The sequence below is a fragment of the Egretta garzetta genome, unplaced genomic scaffold (genome assembly GCF_000687185.1).
Source record: "Egretta garzetta isolate BGI_Z169 unplaced genomic scaffold, ASM68718v1 scaffold45, whole genome shotgun sequence".
Taxonomy (NCBI): domain Eukaryota; kingdom Metazoa; phylum Chordata; class Aves; order Pelecaniformes; family Ardeidae; genus Egretta; species Egretta garzetta.
The window spans coordinates 395,230-416,989 of NW_009260028.1; the positions used below are offsets into that span (position 1 = coordinate 395,230).

The 21,760-nt window shown below is 38.2% G+C and overlaps 1 protein-coding gene across 1 annotated transcript in view; it reads left to right on the forward strand.

Moving 5' to 3' along the window:
- Positions 1-794: 794 nt before the first annotated feature.
- USP25 (ubiquitin specific peptidase 25) overlaps positions 795-21,760 on the forward strand; it is a 71,875-nt gene continuing 50,909 nt past the window's right edge. The window contains exons 1-3 of the mRNA XM_035896413.1: positions 795-926; positions 10,306-10,442; positions 16,447-16,609. Of these exons, the coding sequence (XP_035752306.1) occupies positions 888-926; positions 10,306-10,442; positions 16,447-16,609 (339 nt within the window). The 5' untranslated portion in view covers positions 795-887. The remainder of the gene's footprint in view (positions 927-10,305; positions 10,443-16,446; positions 16,610-21,760) is intronic.

Genomic DNA, 21,760 nt, shown 5'->3' on the forward strand with positions numbered 1-21,760 from the left:
CCTGATGAGTTAAGTGTTGTTTTCTTATCAAGAAGTAGTTAAGTTTTCTATTATGGACAGGTCCTGCTCGGTATGTAGAGTGAAGAATTGTCCTTGAACTTTACACTTATTACTAATTTGCTATTGCTTCACTGTTTTGGTTTTTTTTTTTTTTCAACCATTGTAAATTCTTTCATAGCACAGAAGAGCTCTGTGATGCAAGTAAAGAATGGCAGGTCTCTCTGCATTCTGTTTCCCCAAATTTTATATATGTATATATAAATATATATAAAATAAAAAAAAGATGCCTTGTCTCCCTCAAGCAGAGCTTTTTGAAGCATTTATACGTGGTAACTGAGGATTTAGTGAATTTAAATTATATAGGGAGAGTTGTTGCTTCAGATTCAGCATAAATCATGTATACAACTGTCCCACAAAAGCTAGTATTTCTGGCTTTAAAAATGAAATGGTAGACTTTCAGAAGAATTCAGCTGATGGCTGTTGAAGTCTGAGAGTGTGCTGATTATGCTTGTTGAGAGGTTGACCTTCAATTTTTTTTCTGAAATAAGTGGAATTCTACCGAAGTAAATTTTTATAAGATGTTTTATCTTTACTTCAGTTAAAAATAGTGAAGTATGCAGAACATGTCAAGTTTGGAAACTTTCTTTCCTCATCAGTATTTTACGTGGAAATACAATCTGTCATTGATCTTTTAAGTTGCTTGTAATGTGGTCCTTTGCTGTTAAGAAAAATTAAAAAAGGGTGAGGGGTCTCTCACTTCTTGTTTTGTTGATGCTTAAAGGACAGCAATGGTAATCTGGAGTTGGCTGTGGCTTTCCTCACTGCGAAGAATGCCAAGGTTCCCCAGCTAGAGGAGGCAACTTATTACCAAACAGCCCTTCCTGGAAATGACAGATACATCAGCGTGGGCAGCCAGGCAGACACCAGTAGGTATTTTTTCTTTTCGTAAGTTTAGTTTAAAGGCAAGGAAACTAAAACTTGCCTGTGAGATGACTGTTAAACTGCTGATAATTCTTACTGAGCAATTCTTAGATTATTATGTATTCTCTCTTTCCTTATTTCAATGTTTTCTTTTTTATTTGAGCTATCCTTAAGCATTACCCTTACGTGTATGTATGGTACTGATCAGAGGGTGAATAATGGAGTTTTCAATCTTTTTTCGTTTTTTTTTTTTTTTTTTATAGGATTTATTTTGGGGTCATGCAGTAAATAATTAAAGGCAAAAGCTGGCTACTCTGCTGTCAACATAAAATAAAATTGGAGATGAGATGGCAAATGTTTGTCTTAATATGCTAAAGCTTAATACGCTTAAGAGTAGCTTCTCTTGACAGGCATGACTTTCCCAGAGGGAAAAGTGAGAGGTTAGGTGTGCATTTTGTAGTAAAAGAGTAGGTATTTTATGTGTGAAATTAACATTAAATATACTTAATTCTAAACAATTTAGTAGATGCAGGAAGTCCCACAACCTGTACTTCTCTGAGCCTTGCAGGTTATATTCCTTTGCTTAAGTGCATACTTATTTTTAGGGGGGGGAAATGTGTTAAACGTGTTCTGCAAATAAATATGGGAAATAACATGAAAGAAAAAGTAAAAAGAAATTTTTTTGTAGTGGGATTGATATCTGTAAAATCTGAATTTCTTGATACTGTATTTACATTCCAACATTCTAAACATAGATGTAGAACATTTTAATTATACATTGATCCTTTGACTGTATATGTAGTACATCTATGTGGCTTTTATTAAATTAGTAGAATTATTTAGCTTCACCCACAGTAGGATTTTTTTCCCCTTTGTTTCACTTATATTAGGGTGGCTATGGTGGCAATACTGTAAAGAAGTTTAGTTAGATCTCCTCGTCAATTGTATAATTGTCTTTTTGTCTCTGGCATCTTGACATAAACATCTCTCTCACTTTTTTTTTTTTTTAAATGAGAGATGAGTTTATTTTCAGTATCTCAGATCTGAAAACTGCATTTTAATTCTTGGTATTACTAGCAACCCTGTATAAAATGCCCTGACTGTATTATTCCCCCCACTAAGTTGTGGGGGGTCATTTGGGTTTGGGGTTTTTTTTTTGGTTTTTGTTTTTAATATTGGTTTTTGTATTTAATTTTCAATATCAGAAAATTGACATTGAGGAAATAGAGACTATTTTCAGCAAACTTACTGCCGTTGTCATAATCTCCAGTGCTGAAGATCTGCTGTGGCAGTGGAATAGTAAGCTGGATTCTCTTCCAGTCTGTGTTTAATTAGATTTATTAGCAATCCCATTAATAGAAGTGTTTAGTTTTGCTGTTACTTACTCTGCTATGCAACCTTATTGAAGGTATGAGTTGACAAGGGATATGAGAGGGAAGAGTCAAACCTCCAAAGTCTACATTACCCATGACTGATGGTCAATCTGAAAAGAGTTAAGTCTTGAGTTGCACATTCCAAGCTTAATTTCAGGATTCTCTTCTCTTTTCTGGAGGGCTGAAAGCAGTCCCAGATTCCTTAGGGTTATATAGCACTAAAAATTGGTAATCAAGAAGCACTGACTGCTGTGGAAAAAGGAGGCAGATTTTTTGGGGTGTGGTGTTTTTGGTTGTATGTGTGGTTTTTGTTTTTTTTTTTAACATCTTTAGTGTCTCGTCAGGTGTCCTCACTGGCAACAAAGATGAGAGCACTTTGCCGGCCTTTGTTGTTTTAGTTAGACTGAAAACATGTTATGAGATAAAGGCATCTTGGCCAACTTTTCTTCATGTTGGAGGACTTGGGGGGCAAGAACTAAACACCCACAACAGAACAAAAGTCTAAACCAATCTCTGATCATAGAGGCCCCCCATCTGTAGAGATGTAGTGAAAGCTTCTTGCAGAATCCTACGGTTCTTTTTGTTGGGATCTGCTTGCCTATAATTATTTTGATTATGAATTTTAAAAAAAAATGCAGTTTAAAATGGACAAGGTTCAGGGCCCTGCAGTGGTAAGTACTGTCATGTAAGGAAGCGTGGTGAAAGACATCGGATGACCTGGGGGAAAAGGATGGAAGGGTGGGCATAGATGGAAAACATAATCAACAATGATAGCTCCAACCATCACCATTCCCTTCTGCAAAGAATGCTATTAGCACTTCTCAGTAACTGGCCTGAGTTACTGACAGCATCTTGCCTTTCAAATTTGACTCCCTTTTACTATCCCACATAGGTATAATTACATGAAGATAATTACAACTCACCTTTACTGTTCCTTACTGCTTAACTACCTCTGTGCATTTGGAACTTACGATGTTATGAGTCACCAAGCTTCGTGGTCCCACGAAGTTAAGTCATCCAAACTGGGGATGAGAGGGAGTTACAGATAAATATCAGAACTGTCTTTTATGCTGCAGAAAATCGCTAGCCACTTACAAAAGCTGTTGAAGGTATGCCTTGCGTAAAGGTATATCCAATGTATTCTGTGAGCTTGACGGACTACATTTCTTTGAAGTGGTTACTTAGTTCAGGGGTAAAACAGAAATGCGTATAACAGGAATTCATATCTTAACAATCAGCGGTTAGCCTGGATTGTGCACTGGCTCTTCCAAAAGTGACAGTGGTCATTCAACTGTTTGAGAGTTGTATCCTGGATGTTAGGAGGTATAAGGAAACCTCATTTCTCTTATTAGCAAATGCAAAATTTCAGCAGCTGCAAAAATAATGAGTTTGCATAAAATTTACTCCATCTTTAAAAGCAAAGGCTGACTTGCACAGTCAGTGCATAATGATGCTTGCCTTTTTGCCTGTTCAAAGGGGTATGTGCAAGCACCTGCAAGTGTAGCTTTTTCACATCAGGAGCGATGCATGCTTTATCTGATCCCTTTGCAAAGGTGGTGGTTTTTTTTTTTTCTTTCCTTCCTGCAATCTGTTAGTGAGCAGGAGGTGCTTAAGTATTAGAGTTGCAGTGTACAACTGAACTCCGTTTAATCCGAGATCACTTTAATGGTCTGCTTAGTAGCATAAATCCTAGGCACTGCACTTAACGCAAAAGAAAATAAGTTGTTTAGTAGTACTTTCCAATATTTTCACTTTATTGATTTCTCTAGAAAACTTTTTTTTTCCCATTTGCAGTAATTCAGTGTATTTTCATCTATGGCTGCACAGTAGGACTATTGCATTGCTAAGCATTTATCTGTTTCCTTCTCATTATTTGAGAAACTTGCAGAACCCAGGGTTAAAGAAAGCAGCAGAATGAAGAGAAGACATATTTTAGAAGATGTATTGTCTTCGAATTAAATAGCTGTCAAGACATTCTCTCCCTCCATTCTTTTGAAAACTCAAAATTCTTTTTACAAAAACTGAATTATTAGTCTTTGCAATTGCACATTCCACAGCCAAGACAAAAGATTTCAAGCCCTTTTATAAGGACAATAACTGTAAAATACCAAGCAGACCAGCTTCAGGGTTGTAGACTTCAATTGCTTCTGGGGACCTGGCTTTTATACTTTCCTGTTCCTAGATTTTAAGCCTTTGCAAAGGTTTCAAAAGTCATTCAATCAAGCCTTGTCAATGAGGTAGACTTAACTGTACCTAAAACCTCCTGAAGTGATGTTTATACAACATTTTTTCTTAAAACCCCTTCCGTTCTAGAGGCTTTGAAAAGTTTATGGAGTAGTTTGTTTTGGTGCTTCACTCTCCTTACTTTTAGGCTCCTAATGTCTTGCCTAAATCCCTCTTGCTTCAAGTTAAGTCTTTTATTCTTTGTGTTGTCTCCTGTGGGGATTATAGTACACTTCATTCCTTTTGTCTTAGATGAGGTGTTTTGTGCTTGAAGACACCATATCGTAATGTCCCCTCAGAGTTTTCTCAGATCTAAACTAAACAGCCCAAATTCTTTCCAAGTCTTTGGATGCATTTCCTATACCTATTGTCATTTTTTTCTCTCATCCGGACTTTCTCTAATTGTTCTGCCCTTTTTGTGAACTGTGGCACTTAAAACAATAACTAAGACTTCAGCTGAGTTCTTAAGAAAAATAGGGAATGTCCATAAATGTCCATGTGGTACTCGGACAGTATACCTCAGTGTAGCACATCGTATTTTCTTCAACACTGTGATAATGTGATTTGCAGGTTGAATGTGAATCAGCTGTAACTCCTAGATCTTTCTTGGCACAAGTCCTAGTCAGTTCTCATTCTATAGCTGTGCATTTTATTGTTTCTGTGAGTAGAATTTGACACTAGTTTCTTCTGTCACCTTACCTAACGTGGGTATTGCTATGTGTCTTCGTGACCTTCTGTTTCAGGGATTATTTGTGTTGTCTCCATCCAGGTTCCTGGGAGTGTCTCCAGCTTGGTATGACAGGGTCCCTGCTTCAAAACATCAGGAGTCTTGTACCTTGAGGTCCTCCTTTTATCTTAGATTCACTTGTTCCTTCGTTCCATGACTACCTCTCTCCTTCCCATCCCTGTCAGTGTGCGAATCATCAGTTTAAGGTGTTATGATCCTAGGACAGCGTAAACACAAGCTGAGATGAGGAATTTCCTGTGAGATAGTGGTGGCTAACATTTGCTAGCTCTTCCATCAATAGAGCTGTTTGGGTTGGCTAAGCAGCTGCTGGGATGCTGTGTATTCTTTCCCTGTCCAGTTTAACCAAAATTGGCGTATACAGCCAACTAAATTCCTTTAAATCTTCATGTAGGAACCCAGACCATCATGACGTTTAACATCGCAGAATAGACCGTAGAATATAGGATCTTGCTTAGCTCTGCTTGTAGTAATAAACAAAACTGATGTAGTCTCTGTTTCATTTTTTTCTTTTTATATTGTTGGTGTGTTGGAAATCCAGCAGCGAGATTCCAGTTTCATACTTGGCACCTGTCCATTGAACCCATCAGGCCTGCCCCTTCATTTTCCTCTCCCTGTGCCAGCAGTTGCATCACTGTGGTTGTTTATTGCCTGTCCCTGGGTTCAATTGCTACTTCAGAGCTGTCCCTCATGCTGAGTTTCCCAGCCTATTGAAGTCTGAAGTTCCTACTCTCTGCCTCTTCCTGGTATAAGGAACAAGTCAATAACACAGTAATTATTTTAATGATCTAGACAATTATCAAGTAAGAACCATTTATGTAAATGATGATAGAAACTTCCTAAGTAAACAGATTGATCAGAATTTTTTTTTTTAGAAAAGAAGATATATGGGGATAGATAGATATAGTGTGTGCATTTATTATACATACACTAGTATATTTGTCACAAATTTCAATACACAACTTAAAATTGCTTTGTAGAATTACAAATTATGTGAAACTCTCTGGATCTTATGTACCAGAAGCACACATTATTATATGATGATGTTGTAAACCAAAAATACATTTCTTACTAAAACAGTTGAATAATTATGTATGTTAATTTTAGTTGAATAAACATCATGAATGCACTGTCAGACTGTTTTGATGAGCAGTTTCTTCATTCATAAAGAATTTTTTCAGAAGCAAACTTTTTTTTGTTTAGTAGCCATGGCTTGGTTAAGAATACTTGGATTTTCTAAGGCTATGTGATATACAATAAGAAGTACCTTTATGAGCATGAGCCAGTGAGAACTCAGGTGTTCTGTGGCGTAAATGAGGAGTGTTACAAAATCACCGTATGTAAATTAAAATCAGGTAACTATAAATTTGGAGAAGTGGCATTATTCTTAATGCCTTTGTGAAATATATCCTTCAGCCTGTCACTGGAAACTCATGTGTGTCTGATAAATACCTTGGGTAAAAATCAGCTTTTTTTTTTCCTTCAAACTCAGACCTTGAACACAGAAATCAGTTGGTCAGATAGGAAACTTAAGCAGATCAGTTTCATGAATGAATTCTGCTACTAATTGCTGTAAAATGAACAGTTGTAGGGTTGCATTAACACTATAAAATTCAAGTGAAATAAGTATTTTAAAACTAGATTAATGTTGAGTTTATTAGTGATTGTGAGAGAAGGCAGTGATCTTACTTGTAGAATAACTGCTTGAAAATTGGATATCTTTTCACTAAAAAAAAAAATAAAAATCCCCATGTAAGGATTTATAAAACATAAGCTATTTCAAAACAAAACAAAAAAAAAACCTGCATGAATTTCATGTAGTATATGTACATTTGTATAATCTGTAACCAACTGACAGGAATGCAGACTCTGCAGACAAGCTGATTTTTTTATTTTTATTGTTTTTTTTAAAGAAGGGTTTAGTCTCAGACTGTTCCTCTTCTGTTATGACTTCTGTTGAGATCTTCTCTTTATAATCCTGTAACTTAGGATTCAAGTCATACATGAGCTGTTGCAGCTTAATGAGTTAGTGTGTCAGCTGAGATGCTGAAAAAGACCTTGGACCTGCTGCAAGTATAGCAAACATGAGCTAAAATACATTACCTTAAATCTCAAAAATATTTTTGTTTTACACTTGCTACAAACTGCAAGCGTGCATGGAGAAGGTTAGCATGGATCAGCTGAGACTTAAAAATGTATTTTTCTGACATAAGTTATTCTAGGTAAACCTTCTGTGACATAGATCGATTGCACCACTCGTGGTGGTAGTATCTGGCAGCAGGTCTTCACCATGTTGTCTTTTTTCATGCAGATCAGGAACAATGTATATGTGAAAACAACATTTCTAAAGAGAATCCTGTGTTGTCTGCTCCAAAACCCTTGCATGCCAAAGGAAACTGTTGTGTTGATCTGCTTTCTGAAAGCAAGTGGAAGTCAAGGATTTGGGGTTTTAATATTAAAGTGATGTAATCACTAGTAATATGAATGGTAATAAACTTCTGAACATATAGGGTGGTGGTATAGATTCATGAAGATTAAGGAGTGAAGGAAGGTGCAAAGAAGTTGAATAATGCAATGAAAGTGTGAGTTGGAGCTGACCTTGATAGTTTGTTTTGGTTTTGGTGGTGGTTTGTGTGTTTTTGTTTTTTGTTTTGTTTTGTTGTTGTTGTTGTTTTTTTCTTTTTTTTTTTTAAACAGTGGGAGCTTTTGTGTACCACATAATTTTTAGCTAGGTTATGAGTTCTTTTCTGGAAAGTACTCCCCATATAAAGGAGCTTAATTCTTAATCTAACTTTCTTCTTCTTTGTTGTATAAGAATTTCATCACTCTAACCTGACTAGAGACTAGCTAAAAGAGTATTCCCCTTTGTAAGAAAGAGATTAGAGCAATCCCATACTTCTCCATTAGCATGTGTGGCTGCTGGGTTGAGGCTTTTTCCATCTTCAGCTGTGACCACTATTACTAGTTTCAGACCACTATTACTAGTTTCAGAAAAACAGCTCGTCTCCAGTGGAGATGAAGGTACTTGTGTGTGACTACCTGCTAATGGGTAGAAAATACAACATAAGTACCACCTGTAGTGCCCATGGTCATGGGATCCCCTCATGACCTGTTCCTCAGGCTGTAGAACAGAGCCATGCCTGTGCGCAACCCAGGCTGAGGTATTATTTTAGCCTAAATGACATTGTTCTCAACATGGCTTTGTAATTGCTTTGGTACTTCTGAAAGAGAATTTCAGGCATCTGAGTTGAAGTATCCTTCTGATATCCTTCTGATATGCTGCAAGACCTGAGCTGACTATAAAAAACTAAGAATAAAATTATGAAGTGCTGCTTTTGTGGTCATAGTGTTTTTCTGTACTTCCAGATCATGCCAAATTGCCCGGTTTACTTTGCAGGTAGGAGTGCTTTCCTTAAAAGCTCACTCAATAAAATAGAAATTCAACCATCTTTATTTGGAGGAAACAGAGCTAAGTTGAAAGCTAGTTTTTTGAAAATGCTGGTGTTAACAGAAGTTTCTTTTACAACTTCTCTTTAGTTTCAGCTTTCTCTTAGGACAAGTCATCCCACTTTCTCTTCATACACAGCTATGGCAATGATTTTAGTATCATAAGTTTAGTGTTTTATTTTGATCCAATGAGAATTGTCACAGATGAGTAAGCCCACGGAAACAGGGGAAGCTGTCTCTACAGCCAGTCAGCTCATCCAGGGGAAAAGTTGGAGACTAGACGGTGAAGCCCTTTGGGTATGGGTAATTGAGCTGGCCTGTGGAAGGAGAAATGCAGGCAAGCTGCTCATTTCTCTTTGTGAGCCATTATCAGTTTTGAATCTGTAGCTCTTTCTCCCAGAGTCTTTTAGCTTCCAGTGTCCAAACTCCAGGCTGGAGAGTAGTCCCTTTCATAGCTCTTTGGGTAAACTTTGGCCTTAGAGGAGGGAGACTGAAAACAACCAACATTCCGTGTGCGTGTCTGTCTAATATTGTACATAAGTCTCTCTTGCATGTTTCCCTCTCTTTCTGTCTGGTTGACCGGCAAAATGAGACTTTTGACCCTTGAAATCAGGACAACCAATGGCCTTGACTTTTCTGAATGTCTTGTGTGGTTGATGGGCATTCCTGTTGGCCCTGGCTGCTCTGAAAGCACGGCAGTGCCTGATGGGGGGATGGACTGGTGTCGGGGTGTGATGTGGGTAGTGAAATCCCTTGGTACTCAGGAGGGGGAGTGCTGTTGCTACCGTCGGGAAACAGGGAGGTTTATGGGGATGTTACTGTCTGATTCTTTAGATAACGGGAGCTGGAGAGGAAGGTAGAAGTAGGGTTGTTTTTGTCTTTGTTACCCAGTCAGTAGCCCATCCAGCATTCCCCACGTGTTCAAGTATGGATCCTCATTTTGACTTCAGTATTTGTTTTCTTAACTCTCCTGTTGAGATGGGATACTTCCAGTAGACAGAAATTGGGTTTAAATATGTTCAGGAAAGGAATGCACAGACAGGATAGAAAAGAATTAGGTTGAGTAAGGAGCTCTCCCACATGTTATGAAATTGTGTGAAAGTATTTGGCTCAGCAGTGCACAGAAATATGTATAGAATTTGGGGTTGTACTGGGAAAACTCTACACGTGTTCCTCCATGAAGAGGGAAAATCAACTATGCTCGGTTAAGGTATCCTTTTTAAGAGGAGGTTGTCTTCATCATGTGTTTCCTGGAAGCAACTGATTATGGTAGCTGATGTAATACACCTAAGTGTATTGTTCTAAGAGGGCTTTCAGAAACCGTGGGTTCCTAGATTTGTCCCATAGCTTTTTGAAACTTAAGATCATTAGGAGGAAGGAAGACTATTGCCCATCATATCATAGCAAGAGCAAGCTGCTGAGGTTTTTACTCTGCTTGGAGGCAGAAGGGAGCCATTAGCAGGGTTAGTGGTTGGAAGAGCGCAGGGTACAGGAGGGATGGACTGGAATGGCGCTCAGCAATCCACGTGGGCTCTCTCTCCTCTACAGTAAGACTTGCCTTTCCTTCTGTTTCACTTTTAATTTTGAGAAAGATAGTTTTGCTTTTCAGATGTGATTGATCTCACTGGAGATGATAAAGATGATCTTCAGAGGGCAATTGCCTTGAGTTTGGAGGAATCAAACAGGGCATTCAGGGAGACTGGAATAACAGATGAGGAACAAGCCATTAGCAGGTAAACAAACAACTTATATAAAGCAGAAATTAAATTAAAGAGTTGGAGATTGGCCTGTATTGCTTTTTTTAACTTTTAATTTAACAAAGAATAACTTGTTTACTTTCACTTGTGCTACTGATATGCTTGGCTTCAGGATGTTGCTTTAATGTATTGTATGTTCCACACCGGGAAGTGGTCTATTACATGTGGGCTAGAATTTAATAGTATGTTTCATGTTGATGTATTTGTTTAAATATTGAGGAAGTGGATGGAGGTAGAGGATATACGGTCATATTTAAATAGGATCTAAAACTAAAAGTTTCTCTTGTATCAGGTAAAAAGCAATGAAAACAAAATATAATGAAGACGCTAAAAAATTCTTTCTCCTGTTTTTTGCAGTGTTCATTTTACAGTAATGCTTACCTCTGCGCTAAGGCTGAGATTGCGGGAGGGGGTAGTAATGCTATGATTTGAGTATACTAAGAGCAGCTGCTGTATTTTAGCTGATAAAGTTATGTTATTAACCTATTTAACAAATAGGATTTATAAGCTTTGAGTGAAGCTAACTTCTTAAAGTTTTATGAACTTAACTTTCTCAACTTGGGCATGATAAGAATCTGTGAGTTAAATTCTGATCAGATTTTACAATAACTTTTTGTACAGTGTGTGTTTACATGTAAATATAGATATAATTATGAAATACATGGGACTTGAACTAAGGCTGGGTGTAGGGTTGTGTGGGAGGGGTGTAGGTCTTTATCTGTGGCTGGCCTTGTTCTAGGGGAGAAGGGCAATGATTTGATCCTTGTGTTAGGTTAAGTACTGCCTCCCTTGTAAAAGACTAATTTTATAAAAAATTGATTTAGATGGGGGAGATTCACCACAGTAATTCTTTTTGTCAGTTCACTGTATGACTAAATGACTTCCCAGAAAAGTCCAACTCGGAGAATAAGGAGAGTGTTACTTTATCCATAATCACTCTCTTTTTCCTTTTGAAAAATAAATGTACTAACTGCGAGAATAAACGTACTCCTCCCTCTCTCCTCCCATTTGTGATAAAAGCGATCTTGTTATATGAGTTTAAGATAACATATTCTAGGAGAGAAAGGTGGGATAAGAGGGTTTTACATTCTCATTAGTAATTGCAAGAAGATTTTAAGGGGTGGCTTTTCTTTTCCTAAGACCTCTGTATGTGCATGTGTACAAGATTATGGTGGAAGTTCTGTGCAGTTCTGTTTCAGCAGTTTCGCTCTTTCATGTTCCTTTTTGAAGGACAGAATTGTCATAATTACAGAGTTGTGATTTAGGCAGACACTTAGAAAGATCGACCTATTTCTGGACATGGAAATCTTTTTCCCTTTTTTTTTTTTTTCCTTCTGCAAGCTTTGACTGCTTCTGCTGTGCTTACTTCTTGGGAGCCTCAAAGCTTTAGGTTTTTTCCTGTAGACTTTGTTTTTCACTTCTCAGACTAAAAAGCCCTTTTTGGTCTTACCTGCTTAGCCCATAACTAAGTATTATAAATACATTCTACTTAAATTATGGTGTATTTTTTTTCTAGTTGTGGAAAATAACAAAGTATGCAATTTTTTCTTCTGTATGTACAAAGGCACGTAGATAATCTGTTCAGTTATATACAGAGAAAAATGTTGGTCTTCTGATGAGAGATGTATATTTGACGGTAAAATTACACACAGTAGCATGTGTCAAATTAAGAGGTTGTTGCTACCAAGGGGGATATGGCCTGCACACAATATCACATCATCTATACTTGGCTGTAATATTCTTTGGAGCATTTGTTGCATGAATTCATCTCCCAAAGCCATACAGAAATATTGACTGAAAGATCCAGAGTGTATCATAACACAAGGAAGGGAAATAGGACTTTTCGTGTGAATGGAGGCAGAGAAGAGGTGAGAATCTTGGGGGTTTTGGCAGCATTGGGGTATTAGATCAACTTAGTTACATACCAAGATACACCCTTAGTGGATGCCAAATTATGTCAGAGTTGTACAAATACAGGAAGCTCAGAATTCTTGAGTTCTTGATCTGAACTGTTCAATCAGTTTCCTTAAGGACAGGACTTCAGACTGTGGTTTTTTTTTTTTAAATTTAAAAAAATCACTTTGTAGTTAACACCCCACAGAAGAATGTTGGCATTCCAATAGAAAGCACAGTATCTGCGCAGAACTTCTCAAAACAAAAAGAACACTGTGGTCAGCCACGATGCAGCCATTTACTTTTGTTTCTTTAGGTTAAATAAGAAGCAGAAAACAAATAGCAAGTCAAATAAGCAAATTAAACTGTGGAAATCTTTCATTTTTAATAATGTAGGATGTGTGCATATTTAAATAGTCTTTGGTGTGGAGGATATTTTTTTTCAAAGGTATTCATAGTGGTTTGGAACCTAATTTGCACTGATTTTGTTAAGGTTTCCAAGGGAACGTTAATGGAATTTCTTGACTTGTGTAATTAATGTTGTAATGCACGTAGAATTTGTCTTCCTGAACGTAATTGCCTTGTGCTACTTAACGAGGACAAATCTGATTACTATGTAGGTGTTGAGACGAGTGCAGCTGAAATGTCCGAGTGCCCGAGCTGAGCATCTTGTTCATAGCACACTTACAGTTTGGGTTTTTTTTTTACTACTCCCTCTTTAAATCTCCCAGGGAAATGTGCATATTCGTTGTATTTCCCAATACGAAAAGGTTTCTCTTTTTTATATTGCTTTTCATGGATTGAAGGAGAATGAGGCTAGCCAGATAGGGCTTCACTGGCAAAGCTGGTAAGATGCAACTGAAAGGAGAAATTAGCTGGCCTGTGTTGTGCCTAGGGTAGTAGCCATATTAAAATGAGAACCCATACTATAAGTGCATAAGGATGTGCAGAACCCCTAGGCATGATTTGGTTTTGGGTTTTGGTTTTTTTTTGTAACGTGGTCATCGAAACTGCTGGGGACACTGCATTGTGTGTATAGATCAAAGGTGAAACGGGAGGGATGTAGGGTTGGGGATATTCCTGGATGACTAGCTGTAAGGCGACCACAGTATAAAGACCTTTCCTTGTTCTTGTAGCTGAGTAGTCTGCCGGAGCAGGCTTTTCTGCAGCATGTTTAGTGGGCTTCCTCAAAATGGTTTGGTTGAACTTTAGTGCTGTGGAGTCGCTTTGCCTGAGGCTTATTGCGTTGTCTGGCTTAGCCCCATGCAAGTAGCTCTGCAAAGCTGCTTGGCTGTGCCCAGCTTGTTACAGAGAGAAATAAAATACTGCTTTCAGGTCTCATGCCAAGCCTGGCATTAACTAACCCTGACTCCAGAATTTCCCTCCAAACAAGATTCTAGCAGTTGGAGGTGGGGAAGCCTTTGGTCCCATGAGGCAAGAGACATGCCAGACCCTGCACGTAGCTTATGGCTCTGCTGCTAGCGACTGCTGCTGTGGTCTCCAAGGGTCGCAGAGAGGGTGTTTCGGCTGCCTAATTGTTGAATCCTTGTACTAACTTTCTGGAAAGATGCTCATTTTGTTGAGAGCAATGTGCGAGTAAGATGCTTTGTGAAGGTAGTCTCCCAAATCAGGACTGTATGAATATAACTTAATGAACATTATGGCGTAAGAGGTATACTCGCTATGCTGGTAAACACATTTATTTATGTAGCTTTTGAGCTGATCATTAGGTTCCTGTTTACTGGGCTGACTTTTATTTCAGTTTGCATCACAGCTATCATTACGGCTGAAAATTAATTTGGCACATAAGGCGTGCAGCTATTGCATGTACTCTCTGAGGACAGATAATGTTATGAGTTAAAATAAGGAACAATATCATGAAGCTTTGAGAATCAAATACTTTTTGATGGAAACATTTGAGGTGGAGCTAGAGATGAGGATATCCCTCACCTGCTAAAGAAATACAAAAACAAATACAAGGAAGAAATTTTAGTAGGTAATTAAGTTGATAAATGGGAATAGCCGTGGGGTCAAGGAACTATTTCAGTTCGAGAATATATGTTTTTCTGGACTTGCATCTTGAAATATCTTGAAATATTCTTGAGCTTTGGGGGGGGAAATAAAAAGTTTTGATTGTTTCCTTGAAACAAAAGTGGTATGGAGTAGGTATTGTAGTCCTGGTACATCATTCTAAATTTATTATAGTCTGTCAGTCTTCCCGTGAGTTTTAAAAGTCCCTTCAATTTAGTTTAAACAAGAGTTTAGGTAATTCTACCCAAATGAGAAATTATTTGCAGTATGTATGACATTTGTTTTGAATTAATTTTTAATGATCCCATCAAATGACTTTTAATCTCAAAGCAGAGATATGCTGGTCATCTAACACTTTTGAAGGATTGTATCAGTGAGAAGGGAAATGAATTTGACTGTTTCTTTACATTTTGGGGTTTGCTTAGGACATAACATTATCACTGCTACTGTAAGAGTCTGAAGAATCAGGTTCCACCCCTATGCATTGCTTGAAGAGATGTCAGAGCAGAAAGTCTTAGAGGATTGTATACCTGTCCTTTCAGTGTCTTTTTTCAAAAGATGTGCTGTTTATGAGGTTATATGCCAAAACCTAAATGTCAGAAATGGATTAATCATTAGGAAATTACAAGTCTTGGGTTCTTCCTGAGATGTATTGATACAAAGCGGTATTTATACCACATGGGATGTCAAATTCTGAATGCTTCTGTTTTTTCCAAATAAGTAGCAATACCAAATTAGGGTGTCCCTCAAAGGACTTATATACAAGAACTATGAAGGATTATATGAATTTACTGTAGATCTTGTAAGACACCTTTTCTTTCTTTGACAAGAGCATACCTTGAAACAAAAATTTACAGTTAGGAAACTGAGGGGTTACGTCATGTGGGTCTGTGTCTGCCTCCCCCTCCCAGTTTCTTTGCTTTTTCTAAGGTGTTCAAACTTTGTCCTTTAGTAACTCCATTTACAGACCAGCCTGGATGTGCCTTTCTTTGATGTTTAGCGAGTCTAGACCTGAAGGGGGCTAACCCTTCAGGCTGCATGGACTACTTCGATGCTTGTCGTGCAGCTCCTGAAATCCTGTGCTTGGCAAACGTAGTAGTTCAGTATCAGCTCAGTCTTTTGTATGGTAGCCGGACTAGATGGTTGGGGATAGTGACTGTGTCAATAGTGCACATGCCAGGCAATTTTGCTTGTTAGTTAGAACTGTTTTTATATGACCTGGATGTATCCATCTCCATCTTTCTATTTAGAGTATGTGGCTACCAGAAGTTACCTTTACGGTGTTCTTTGTCACCAGGCTAAGAATGTGTGCTTGTATAGAAATACTGTGTTGAGTGAAGCTTGAGTTTGGGAGCATAACACACATCAGATCTTACTGTCATGCGAAATAGGAACACTCAGCATAAATCACATGGAACAGTTTCCCGCAAAGAGTGTGGTCATTGAGACGTACAATTAACTTGTTGGCTGGCATTTGAAAAATTGTGGGGAGATGTCTTTCCATGGCTCCTAAAGTAATTGCTTGCTATCTAAAGCGGTAAATACAGTTGCATAAGTTGCAAAAATGGAAACTAAAAAAGCGTCTTCCATTTTTGAAAGTTGCCTAGCTAGCTTTGGTTTCTTGTCAGTAGAATAAATATTGGTGACTTTGTGCTTTGCATACCAATAAAAGCATTTGTAGATGAAAGCACTATACTAATAGCGCTGCCCAAAATTCTTGTTGTCCATCCTATTTGAATCTCATTCTTAAATAATTGATGACTTATACACATGGCTCTTATGTAGAACTCTCACAGGAGATTCACTTACTCACTGATACCATTTTCCAAAAGGCAGTGGAATTACTATAACATATCTAAAAGTAAAATAGCATTTTATTTTGAAGACATATTGTTGCATATAAATTTGAAACCAAGTTCAGCAACAATAAGTTAGCAAAATATGTAATTAAGATGTCTATGTTAGTAACTGAAGGTGGTTTACTATGTCTCCTTTTTTTTTTTTTTTTTTTTTTTTTGCTTTTTCTCACATTTTTCCATCCCTTCTGTTCCCGAAGAGTTCTAGAAGCCAGTATTGCAGAAAATAAAGCAAGTTTAAAGAGGACACATCCAGAGGTATGGAGTGACTCTCCAAACCCTTATGATCGAAAGCGGCAGGACAACTGTCCAGTAGGATTAAAGAATGTTGGCAACACGTGTTGGTTTAGTGCTGTTATTCAGGTAAGCACCCTCTTCAATTAGCTGTGTATACTCTTCATTGTATTTAATGTGAGGTGAGTTGTTTTAAGTGGATAACTGAAGATATCTCTTTTCCTGGGAAGCTTAAACCACCACACGAGGTGTTTTTGAGCATTACTTATTTATTGCATCACTTAACATGTTCATCCATAAGTCTGATTGAAGTGTAGAAAGTACTGTATCATAACTAAGTAAAACTTCAAAATGTTTCTTAATAAAAAGAAGTTTTGTCTCTGAAGATCCTGGGTGTCTGCAGCTCATGCTGATATCAATGACAATTGTGGATGCCTAAAAACATGTGAAAATTGGATTACAGATGAGGAGCAGACTTTTTTATATTAAAAGGAACGCATGCGAATGACTGAAAGCAGGTGGCTGACAATGGAGGTAGGTAGAGGAAATAAGACACCCTCAGTCACGGAGTGCTTACTAGAATAGCTACAAGGAAATAGCTGAGTAGGGTAAAAGAAAGAATAACTGATAAGGAAGCTTCAGAAGGAAGAAAGTGAAGGTCTGGTATGGGTGCAATTGTGGCTGGTTTGGGTTGTTTTACCTAATACAGCCAATATTTGTGCTCTTAGTCTATTTTTGTGTGTATATAGCTGATATTTTTTTAAATATGACGTCAATAAGGAAATTAGTACAGGTACTGCAACTTGTCTAGTGAAATCTAATATTCTAATATCAATAATCCATTGTACATAAAATTCATGAATCCATCTTTTAAGAGATTTTTTTTAGAAGTGATTGCTAAATCTCTATGTTTCTGTAAATAATCTGTAGATATATTCATAAGCGTCTAAACCCACAGTAAACTGTAGGGGGAAACTTATTTTTAGTCTACAAGAAGCAAATTTAGCATATTGTAACTTTTCATAGTCTGACATTTTGAGAGGAAGCAAATGAAGTATTTAATACCCATTTTTAACAAATTACTGTCAGGCTGAAGCACTTCAGGTAAACTAATATTGTTACTTTCATAGTAATGGCTGCTGTACTTCAGTCTGAGTCCACTTAGATCAATGTTCTGCCTAGCAATTTCTGCAAATGGATGCTTGCAGAGGAGTACAGACAGTATGATGATACTGCTCTGTTAAAACACTCCCAAGCCTCCAGACTGCTTTCATCTTGGGGGAGTTTCTTGTTCCTTTGCAGTTTTAGTTGGTAATCCCCAGTGGACCTCTCTTACATACTCGTCTCCCTTTGAATCTCATAAACTTCTTGCCACCCATAGGGTCCTTTGCGTAGGAATTCCATAGTTGTGCTCCCTATTGCATGAACCACCACCTTGGATTTGTTTGGTTTTTGAACCTGGCTCCCACTGGCTTTATCTGGTGGCCACCATGTCTGTTGGTGGACAAGACAGTTAAAGATTGATTGCCATTACAGTTCTGTGGACTGCTGTTGCACTCTCTTTCAACAGGTTGGTGGTCTCTCTTTTTCTTCCAAGCTGACTGCTGAATTGTTGCCTATATCGAATCTGTTCTAACCTCTGATCCGCCTTGTTGCTGTTCCCCAGATCTTTGCTAGCTCTAGTTGCATTTTAGTTGGGGGACCAGGAAAGTTCTTAAGGTGTGAGTGGGCTATGAATTTATGATGTGGTAGGATGTATAGATACAGGCTCTTCAGGAAAGACAAGTAGGGATGACAAGGAAAAGCATTGCCTTCCTTGTGAAGGAACAGCTCAAACATATGTGGTACTTGTGGGGGACAAGGTGACATTTTAAGGTGAGAATTTGTGGGTCAGGATCAGAGAAGAGGCTGGTAAAGTTACCACCCTGGTCAGTCTGTTACAGACCACCCTCGTCAGGATAAGGATGTGGACAAAGCCTTCTTTAAAGGCAAGGAAGTCTCTGGATCACTGTCTGTGGTTCCCATGGGGAACTTTATCCTGATGCCTGCTGGAAGTCCAACACAGCAGGACACAAGCAAACCGGATTTCTGGAGAGTATCAGGGATGACTTCTTGATATAAGTACTGATGAGCTAATTAGGAGCTGGATCTGCTGTTCCCTAAAATGGAAGAACTGGTTGGAGAAGTAGTAATGTGGGTACTCTTGCCTGCAGTGACCGTGAAATAGTGGCATTCAAGGTCCTGATGGGGGTGAGGAAGGAGTAACAGGGTACAGACCTTAGAATTCAGGAGAGCAGACATTGGCTTCTTCAGGAAGCCCCACCCATAAGAGGTGGCTTTGAAGGGCAGAGCAGCTCAGGAGAGCTGCCAGCATCCTCTAGTTGCAAGAAGGGTCCATTCTGCTGCTCAGGGAACTCATGGCCAAGCTCCAATACAAGCAGGCAGTGTGCAGGATCTGGAAACAGAGACGGGCTACTGAGGAGGAATTTGGAAGTGTTGCCCAGTGGTGTTAGGATAGTGAAAGCTAACCTAGAGTAGATGCCTCAAGGGGTGTCTAGGGTAACAAGAAGAGGTTTTCATGCTACACTAATAAAAGGCTGAGCAAGGAAAATGTGGTTCTGTTGCTGAGTAGAACAGGTGATTTAGTGACAGCAGGCTTAAATACGGCTGAGGTACTCAGTGCCTTGCTTTGTCTCAGTTTTGGTTGATGAGTACTCCCAGACTGCTGTGCTTAGTTGTGGAGAGGAACTCTGAGCAGTGGTTAAGGACTGAGTCAGAGACTACTTGTGGAAACTTTGCCCATATAAGTCCACAGGACCCACTGAACTGCATCCAGTCGTGTTGAGAGATGGGGGAAAAGTCTTAGCAAGGCCACTCTCTATCATCTTTGAAAGGTCATGGAGAATCAAAGAGGTTTCTGATTAATTGCAGACAGGCCAAAAAGTCAGCCTGGGAAGCTATGGGATGGTCTGCATTAGCTGACCTTTGAGAAGATGGAGCCAGGCTTTTCACAGCAGTGCATACTGGGAGGATGAGAGGAAATGGGAGTAAGTTGAGATAAGATTCAGCCTGGATATAAGAAGCATTTTCCCCTATTTTTCCATACAAAGCATGTGGAGTGGACAGGCAGGCAGTGGAGATTGCCCAGAAAGGCTGTGCAGGCTTTCAAGATGTGCCTGGAAAAAGCCCTGAGCGGCCTGGTCTGATCTCACAGGTGACCTCCTCCTTAGAGCAGGAGGTTTGACAAAAGACTTCCATCTGCCCCTTCTGAGCTGAATTACCCTATGATTCTATAGTGATGTTTCCTGTTTCATTCTGTCTTCCTTTCTTAATTATTTTATCCTGCACTACTTCATGCATTGAACTGATAATTTCATGGAACTATAGTTAGCTTGGTGCCTGTAATTTTCTATGAATTTTAGGGTTGCTTTCCACCATATACCTCATTGTACACCTATCTGTGCTGAATTTTGTTTTCTTACTACATAGTCACTCAGTCCTCATAAGATCCTTCTGTCAGTTCATGTTTGCCAGTTCTTGTTTTTACTACATTGCATATCTCTGTACTGAGCAAACTTGGTCATCTTGCCACTTGCGCTCTTTCTCTATCACTTCTGAATTTTGCTTACCAGCAGAGACTTCTTGAATATGCAGTAACCTCCCTTCAGGCTGGAACAGTCGGTTTGCTCGTGCCCTATTTTTCTTTTTGGTTGCCTATTTGTCTGTGTCTGGACCTTCCATCTTACTTCATTGCTGCTTAGTTAAAAGCTTTGGTTAAATGTTGTCTTCAGAAATTACTCTGAAATCCCAGTAGACTACATAAATTGGATTGCTGTTATCCATGTCCTTGTTGACTTGGTGTTGGGTGGGTTTTTTGTGGTTTTTTTTTTTTGTTTGTGATGGATTTTTGTTGTGGTTTTTTTTTTTTTTTTTTTTTTTTTTTTTTTATGGCCTGGATTTACTTACCTGCAGATAGTTCTTGGATAACGCTGTAGATAATGAAATGGAAAGACCTCTCTATTTGTTCTACCACTTCCCTTCCCACCAAAGTTTTAATGTTCTTAGGCCTTTTTCCTTTCAGTGTCTAGTAAACTATCAGGTGTTTGAATTTTCTTTTTTCCTGAGGTCTTTTCATGTTTCCCTTGTTCAGCTCTTCTCCTTTCCTTCACGTGCATAGCTATTTTTCCAATAGCAGAAACATTGTTTTTGTGCTAATGTAGAGAAACAATTTTATTTCCATAAAGCTCTTTGTGGAGCTAATGTGACTTGGCGTTTTACCTTCTCTGTTGTGTAATTAGATTTTACATTCCATAGTAGTCCTGAATCTCAAGATGACTGATTTTATGTGTATGTGCATTTCTGTAAAAGAAATATTTATACATAGGAAACTACAAATGTTTAAATAAATGTTTACAAGGAAACTTGAATTTTAATTCATCAACCATAGAGATAAGAATAGATGCTAGGGAGTGTAAAAACCAGTGCTAGACCTATGATCTCATGTTATTTATACCCCATGTGCAACTTTATACCTTGAAAATGGATTATAAAGAGGACTAGCTAGTTCTTATGGTCACCACCCATATTGTGTGAAAATTTGTGGCATTTGGAATTATAATGGTTTGATTGTAAAAAATAGTTAAACTTCTGTATTTAGGTCTATAGCATGTAATCACGTAAACAATCGGAAGATTTATAACTTCAGTTGGCTGAAATTTTAGGTTATTAATATTGACTGCCAGCCAGGGAGACTTATGTTTCAAACAACCATCCCAGGAAATCTAATGCATGTTAATTTAGAGCATTAGCTAACACCATATTCATTTATCCACAGGGCAGTTTGACTCCTTGGGTTGCATTGACTATGTAGAAGTATTTTCAAGCTTTCTGTAGGAGTCTCTTGAAACCTGACACATCACATAGGTCAACAATATCTAAATGTTAACTACTGTCAGTCACAATGATATATTGTGTAATAGAATCTAAAACTAAATTGCAAAGAAAAACATCTTTCCTTCTGTTTAAGGGGTGATTGTTAAGGGAGAAAAAAAAAAGCTTTTGACATTTTGACAGTTTCCTTATGCAATGTATCTTCATTTTTATAGCCATCAGTTAGCTTAGTCAAATGCAATGATCAATGATTTGTTGCATTTGTATTAATAGCATGAAATTCCCTCATATGTTTGCAGTGAGTGACGGCAAACCCTAACAAGATTCAAACATTGCTAGAAATACTACCTTTTAATCTGTATTTATTTGTGTGTTGGAGAAATACGCACG